General features: G+C 34.4%; 1 protein-coding gene across 1 annotated transcript; it reads right to left on the reverse strand.

Moving 5' to 3' along the window:
• Positions 1–1,495: 1,495 nt before the first annotated feature.
• LOC130049041 (perlucin-like protein) lies at positions 1,496–7,678 on the reverse strand. The gene is made up of 4 exons (XM_056146026.1): positions 7,449–7,678; positions 6,034–6,113; positions 5,320–5,404; positions 1,496–3,706 (listed from the first exon to the last, which is right to left on the reverse strand). The coding sequence occupies exons 1-4, from the start codon at positions 7,585–7,587 to the stop codon at positions 3,465–3,467; spliced, it is 546 nt and encodes a 181-aa protein (XP_056002001.1). The 5' UTR covers positions 7,588–7,678; the 3' UTR covers positions 1,496–3,464.
• Between the last annotated feature and the right edge of the window lie 899 nt (positions 7,679–8,577).

Below are 8,577 nucleotides of genomic sequence, written 5' to 3' on the forward strand. Positions count from 1 at the left end.
CTTTTCAAAAAGATTCTAAATAAATGTTTCGAACGATGCTGTATCGAATAAAATTTAAACAGCTGGAAATAGAACAGGATGATGTTTTCGTCAGAGATTCTCTGTTAAAGTGTGAAACTGCAGATGTTCTCATGGTGGATTCTAATGTTAAACTTTGATAGCTCTCAGCAGGGGAGCTCAGAATTACATTTGACGTCACAAAATAAAAACTCAACAGAGGACTTCATTATCCGGTTGCACAAAGGTTTGTTAAGTTTAACTGAAAGTGAAAGAGAGATGCTAGACAAGAAAATATTGATTTGAATGAAAGTCGGAGGATATGTACAATAATATTTTATATTTGATAAAATTTCCAATTTACTTTATTCAGTTAAAAAATGCAGTTTTTGTAGAAAGTAATCTGAAGAAAACAAAATTTCTGCTAGACTGGAACCTGCAATCTACAGTTCAGCAAAAGACGTGCGAACTTAACCGAGCTACTTAGTTAAGCAATGAATTCTGAAAAGAATACACATATACAAATATTGCTGATATTTATGTTTTTCATTCATGGCTTCAAAGGTAGTGAGCCATTATGACACAGTAGTTTACTACCTTAAAGTCTTATTACAGCTGTACGGATCAAAGAGTTAATAGCGAGTTAACTGTCAATTAAAGCTAGCTAACTTTTGTGCAACTGTTCTAGTACAATGTCTGATCACAATATAACAACTCGCAGATATTTAATACATTGATGCAAGGTGAAGATAACGAACAGTGATCAATCTCATAACTCCTACAAGCAATACAAAATAGATAGTTGGGCAAACACGGACCCCTGGACACACCAGAGGTGGGATCAGGTGCCTAGGTGGAGTAAGCATTGTTACTCATTGTAGCATTGTTGTCACTGTTCGTTATCTTCACCTTACATATGGAATAATTATCTTCTTCCTGAATAAAGCCATTCTTATGGAAGTCAACATTACAAATGAACGGAGTGATGGATTACTCACGAATGCGAGGCAATATGATTGCTAATCATTGGTAATAATCTAATATTGCAATAATCAATTATAAAGCAAATTTTATTACAAGAATTGATTATAATTGAAAATTATAAATATTATAAATAATGATAAATTAATAAAATCCTTAATATCTAAATTTATCAATGACAAGAAGTACTATAAGTGTTGGAAAGTAATACTTGCGCGAATGTGCCACTCAAATGGAATTTTGATAGTGAATTTTCTATAAAATTGAAATGTTAAATTGTTTACAAATCTGACACATGCTTAGTGCCTCTTTCGCTTTCTTCCAAACTGGTGACCTCCGAGGTCAATGCACGTCGGAGATTACGAGCATAAATTACTGACAGAATGACAATGATGACAGGATGACAATGATTCATGAATCGACATTTTCTGCAGACTTGACGAATTTATTGCTTCATATTCACTTTGGTTTAATTACGTTATCTATATTCAATCATAAATACATGTATATTAAATAATTTTTCTTCTTTTCACTTTATTTACCATCAGTTACAGTTTGTTTTGCTTTAATCTAAAATCATGTAAGAGTTACATGTATCACATACTGTACACAAACAGCAAGACGTTAACACATGATGTAACACAATACAACACAATTAATCTAATTAAAATCAGACTTCTTAGATCCGCGCCGTATACTCTGCTAGATGTGACGTCACAATGCACTGTTTACGTCGACTGGCGTTATATTCCTCACGTTATTTAAGTAAACCATGTAAAACTTATACGGTACCAATTTTGATGCACCAGATGCGCATTTCGACAAATAATATCTCTTCAGTGATGTTCAACCGAAATGTTTGAAATCCGAAATAACTATCAAGTTTTAGATCTAAATATAGCCAAAAGCAGCGTGCCAAACAAGTGGAGCCAAATTCGTCCAAGGATAAGAGCTATGCATGAGGGAGATAATCCTTAATTTTGAAATGAATTTCTAAATTTTATCACAGCAATTAAATATACATCCGTATTTTTAAGCTAGTAACGAAGTACTTAGCTACTGGGCTGAAGATACCCTCGGGGACTAACAGTCCATCAGCAGAGGCCTCGACCCAGGAGTCATAATGTAAAACTTATACGGTACCAATTTTGATGCACCAGATGCGCATTTCGACAAATAATGTCTCTTCAGTGATGTTCAACCGAAATGTTTGAAATCCGAAATAACAATCAAGTTTTAGATCTAAATATAGCCAAAAGCAGCGTGCCAAACAAGTGGAGCCAAATTCGTCCAAGGTTAAGAGCTATGCATGAGGGAGATAATCCTTAATTTTGAAATGAATTTCTAAATTGTATAACAGCAATTAAATATACATCCGTATTTTCAAGCTAGTAACAAAATACTTAGCTACTGGGCTTATCTTGAAAACTATTCAAATCGTACCCATGCCTTTTCATGCACAAATCGCATTTCACAATTAATTTTATTTGGGTGTATTTTATATCGTACGATTTGTTGTACCGAATAGATTAGGCATTGCTGCGAAAGTTTAAAATTTCTTATATGGGAATAAACAATTTTATAGTGTGGAATATAATTCGTGGGAGAGAGATTACTGAAATTTATTTACGAATTGCCGGGAACCGCCTAAATAACCATCATTATTTGTATGGCGCAATCTGACTGGCTGATAGTTCTTATGAATATTCCAAGAGAAAGGTAATGCGGACATGACCCCAATGGGTTTATTTCAGATCCTATTGTAGGGATTGTGAGCGTATCTTAGGATCTGATTTTAATTAAATTGCAACCCAATAGAACTGTCTGTATTTTTGTGATAGTTCAGACATCACGATCGTTGCCGATAACGTCCCTTGTAAATCCTTCAACGGTTCCTTGTGTTACCAAAATATCTAGTCAGCACCGCATCCCATGGTTCATTGCGACAGGCCACATTAGCAACATCGCTATAACATTTAAAAGCAAGACAGACAACATTAGCAACATCGCTATAACATTTAAAAGCGAGACATACAACATTAGCAACATTGCTATAACATTTAATAGCGAGACAGGCAACATTAGCAACATCGGTATAGCATGTAAAAGCAAGACAGACAACATTAGCAATATCGCTACAACATTTAAAGGCGAGACAGACAACATTAGCAACATCACTACAACATTTAAAAGCGAAAAGATAACATTATCAACATTGCTATAACATTTAAACGCAAGACATACAACATTAGCAACATTGCTATATTTAATAGCGAGACAGACAACATTAGCAACATCGCTATAACATTTAAGAACAATGTACAACATTAGCAACATCATTACAACAACAACAACATTTGAAAGCGGCATAGACAACATTATTGAAATCGCTACAACAGCAACATTTGAAAGCGACGTAGACAACATTATCGAAATCTCTACTACTGCACCAATTGAAACCGCTATAGGCTGTCTCTTTATTGTGATCAATGTTTTTCGCAAATAAATCTTTTTGATAAAGTACAAAGTATGTTTTCCCACTGGCCATTACGGCTCAACGTCACACAATCTCTGTTTTCTGCTTTCTCAGAATACTTCTGACGCGGCTGACCTGGTTTCCAATTGGTGAAGCTCATGGTCAATTTGGAGTTTGACCACTGAAAAAGGTCCTCTGTTTCTATGTCATTTCCACCGCACCACATCTGACAACTTCTTGTAGAACACGCATCTTACAGAAGAAACAATATTTTAAATACCGAGTAAACTGGATTTTATCCATAGATTAAAAACAATATCAGTAAATAACGTTTTCAATTTTCATGAATATCTTTTTTATTTAAAAAATTTCGAACGTCTAAATGAATCGTTTACGCATGTTTTCTTAGATATTCATATCATGCATCAAAACACAGCGAAATTGGAACTCTAGAGTATTTTTATTTGCAAACTAAGGACCTTTTTTATCATTCCGTAATAAATCACAAAAAAAATCATATAAAATACTTCAGAGATTGCATCACTTTTTCAAAGGTGAAATCATACTTCATAAGACGTGTTTTAATGAGACATTAGATAAAAAATTAGTGTGATGAGCTACCTTAAGGTCTTCATGAGATTAAATTGCTTAAAAACGGTTTTCCCCAGGCTTTGATTTCTGAAATTCGGAATGGGGGTGGGGTGGTGGGGCGGGGGTATCCTTTGCTTCATACTTAGACTAGTAGTTCAATTCATAAATTCTAAACTTACATCATTCAAAATTGCCATCAAATTTAAGAAGCACCACTATACATTTATTTGCTTATCAAAATAAGAGATATTAATCATATAGACCATTGTCACAAGTCTACGTGCCGGATGTATACATGCATGATGTATTAGGCAATTGTGCAAAAGCCATGCTTTGGCCAATTCATGTGAATCAAGAAGCAGGGTATTGTGTGCATTCTTTACATCAATCAGACACTGAGTCATGGTTTTTAATATTCTGAAAACACTTGAATCATTGTGCACATATATAATAACTGTCTGGAAACTGCCAGTTGCATAAAACGGCAATGCAACCATGACATGGAATGAAACACGAAACGTCATAGATGAGTGATCTCAATTGATAATCATCACAATAATCGAAAGGGTTACCACAATCCTTAAATCCTCTTTCACGTCTCATGTGGCATTTTCGCGGAACAACTAGTACAAAGGGAGATGCCATTTCCACTAAGTTAATTCAATTCAAGATTCCTCAGTATCTGTCCTAAGAATAAGATAATTCTTATGAATTTTGCTAAGTTAGGATACGTTCGAAAACGCACTTAATATAAACATTTTCCCCGAGTACTATTATATCTTTAGACATTTCTTAATTCTATGGGAACTTCATAAACATACTAGCTGGTGTATAAATAAGAGTTTTGTGATTTCTACACATGTACCAGTAAAGTCAGGAAATTGATTCGTACCAGCTGTGGTTGAGATTTCACTACTTCCCCTGGCCGTAGTAGGGATGTCTCATTTTTGTGCCACGGGGTCAGTATAACTAGAAAGAGCGGTAATTTTCACGTATAGCGAACAGATAATCGCAAAGTGTTTAGTTTGACGTGGCCAAAGTACGAGCGGGATTCATACTCAAAAGCTTTCGGCTACAGATTAATCGTCGCATCATTGAGCCAACGAAATAGGTTGAATAGCGAATCCATTTTCTTTCTTATCTCTCATTTAACACAACATTTAAGATATTTTGAAACAGTTTGCAAGCGTGAAAAGGTGTAGATAGACCGGGGACAAATAACCCTAGACACATCAATACTAAAATAAAGAATAGTTTCAGAAATGAAATTGTACCGTCCAGGAATGCCTCTACAATCCAGTCGTTCTCTTCTACGTCAGTAATTTCTGTCAGGTACGCACAGTTCCTCTCACACGTCAGCTAGGAGATGTAAAAAGTGAAGGTATGAGCAAGTTACATACCAGGAAGTTTTCAAACACCTATCTTTCCTTCATTGTTACAACATTCTCAAAATGCGTGAAGCGCTTTTCTATTACTTAAAATATCATTATATCGACAAAGACCCGGTGAAAATGAATAAACAAACTTATAGTCTTACTTATTGGACGTTCTTACATAGCCAGCAAGTCAAAACACAAAAACCACCAAAAGTAGTCTACAGTAATAAAAGATAAGAATATAAACCTTGAACCTCGAACTAATACTTTCTATTTACCATATTTTGGAAGTTGTGTGTCATTTTGATTATATATACTCCAATATGATATCTGGCTATCGTTTCATTAATATATTTCTACAGTAACATAAACTGTAATCAATTTTAATTTGCTTGTTGATTAAGCAACCGGCCAACTTGGATGGTTATCATGACATTATATATACCAAGATTGTTTACGATAAAAAAAAAGTTCGTGCATTTTCGCGAGATTGCGCACTACCGAACATTAAGTCTTTTTCTGCAGTTTGTGTGATGTTATGTTTCACATATATTGAGCACAAAATCTTTCGCAAATATAGTGTTACCAAAATTTCTTCAGTCATCCCATTACCTTGGCATCTGCCCAGCTAATTTTTCCGTGAACCAGTTTGTAACAATGGTAGTTGAATTCCAGCCATCCGGAATCGCACCCTGACGAAAAATGTGAAAATAATCATATGTTCGACACAGCATGGAAGCACAAGTCCCCATACCTCCATCTGTTTAATTAAGTACTTCATGATTTAAAAAAAAAAATCATAGTATGTAATGTATAGTTAACAACGCGCTTTCCATCGAAATAAAGGTCACACACGCATAAGAGTATGCCATAATATAAAATCAAGGGACCGGGTACTGTAAGCTTACAACAATTATTCAGAAGGTGGACCACATGTGTGATAATAACCAGAGGAATCCGCAGCTCTCCTGAAGGGTTTCGAATACCTAACGGCAATATCAGTCCTTGGTCATGATGCCAAAATACATTTCGTATGTCATGTATGAATATAACACAGAGGGAGCGCACAAACCCCATCGGTAGCCGGAGTATTTATAAAAGAATCACTACACCAACGGTTAAATTATAATAATTTTGCTCTTCTGTGTATGCGAGTTAAATTCTAATATTCAACAGCATTATAAAACACAAATCTCCATTATATTGCCAATGTTGATGAACGACATTACATATTATATGCTATATTGATACTATATGACTATTTTGGACCCCCCGGGGAGTGAGCACTCTTGGAATACGAAATTCACTTTTTAGTACACCCTCTCTGCTTTTCCGATACATGCATTTAGTTTTTATACAATATCAGCGAAATCAAAAATGATTTAAATATTAAAAATAAATTAATCACTTTTTTTTCATTTTTGTGCCATCCTGGTACCAAACCCCTACCCCTGGAATCATGAAATTTTAAGTGTTGGTAAAGGTATACGCGCTCCTTCTAAACAATTGTGTATAAAAAGCACTAAAGAAAATGTTATTTAAATGTTTTACATTTAAAACTTGTTTCCGCCTTAGAGTAAGAATCTTCCCCTAAGTGTTTGAAACTTACAAATTTGACAAGGATTTTCTTAATCAACATGACTATGCATTTATTTCCTCTTTCAAATGTGCGGTTCCATAGAAGATTTTTGAAAATCCCCCTCATCCCAAAGGTACGGGAATGTAGATTTGCTGAAATTTACGATCCCCAATATGACAAATCAAATTTGAAATAAATTGTAATGGTATTTATCAAGAAGTTAGAAATTTTCAACTGTTTATGAACGACGGAAAACTCAACATGCATACAAGAACCATAATTCTCGGGGAAAAAAGTCGAGACTTGGACTTAAGCCTAGAGTTTTACCCAAATGTTAAATGCTCATATAAAAAAAAACTCATATCTAAAAACAAACTCATATCTAAAAACAATAGACCCAGAAACTGTTGTCAGCATCAAGTAAAATAATTTTGAAAAACTCACGAACCCTTATAATATGACTTCCAATGACTGATTTCTGTGACGGTCTGAGTGCTTGACCAAACATCAGTAGTCAATAAGGTGCAGTGTTGACTCACGTAATTCCAGTGAAATGTTTCACAACAGTCCAAACTCAGACACGTCATAGCACAGGACACTGATGTATAATGACCAATGTCACCGGAAGTGTTGTCGTCACTACGTTCTACATAATATGCAGATCTGAAATATGTTTCTGTTTCGATTGCCACAATGTGAAAAAAGGTCAATATGACGATCCAATAACTACTCATTGCTATCGTAAGATTTCTCGTACCATTACGTATAACAGAAAGTCAGAACAACTAACTGAGGTTGGATACGAAAATAAAATAAGTTTGAATCTATTGAAACATTTGTTTAACATTAAATGTAATTGGATTTATACAACCACCAGATCAATTCTCTAATTAGCAATGGTAGGCAACATATTTTATTTCTAAAGCTCGAAACAATTGTAAATACATAATTTATCGACAACACTGTCACATATTCCAGAATGCTGAACATCAAACGAAACCTCTATGAAATTCAAATAAAGAGAATTACAAGAACAATATAAAAGATTTTTTGTTAAAGACACCGCACCGTGCCATATTAACTGGATCTAAAGAACAATGTATGAAATAACCGAGCGACCGAGACGCATAAATATTGTCAGGGGCGAACAAATTTCTTTGTATATACGTGCAAACGGACGTGTTAAAATTTCCGCTAAATTAAATTTAGATGAATCAAATCAGTTATCGTACCGGTAACGAAGAATAGACCTCGTTTTAGATTTAGTATAAGGGAAACGTATCAAACAACGAGAAAAAAATTATTATCAATCTATTTTTCTTTAATATTGTTCAAAAATCCTATTTGACATGCTCCCCTGAAAAATGCACACTGACGATCTATATTTTTTTCTGATGATAACAAAGATGAATATTTTCTTTCTGTCATACTTTTCCCTTTTTTGTTTAAAATTACAAAAATTTGCACCGCCTACATTTGAAACACCCCTGCTGAAAATCAAAGTTGATGACCGTATTTTCTTAATATTGATTTTAATTCATTTATGCATATTTTACCATAGATCAAAATTGGCATAA

The sequence above is a fragment of the Ostrea edulis genome, chromosome 8 (assembly GCF_947568905.1).
Source record: "Ostrea edulis chromosome 8, xbOstEdul1.1, whole genome shotgun sequence".
Classification (NCBI taxonomy): domain Eukaryota; kingdom Metazoa; phylum Mollusca; class Bivalvia; order Ostreida; family Ostreidae; genus Ostrea; species Ostrea edulis.

What these genes read in the sequence shown, in the direction of transcription:
- LOC130049041 (XM_056146026.1), bottom strand. Translation starts at nt 7,587, where the DNA reads ATGACGTGTCTGAGTTTGGACTGTTGTGAAACATTTCACTGGAATTAC. An exon ending in TTGGAAGTCATATTATAAGG is followed by an intron (nt 6,114 to 7,448) that starts GTTCGTGAGTTT and finishes ATTTTTCGTCAG; the next exon opens with GGTGCGATTCCGGATGGCTG. An exon ending in TTAGCTGGGCAGATGCCAAG is followed by an intron (nt 5,405 to 6,033) that starts GTAATGGGATGA and finishes TACATCTCCTAG; the next exon opens with CTGACGTGTGAGAGGAACTG.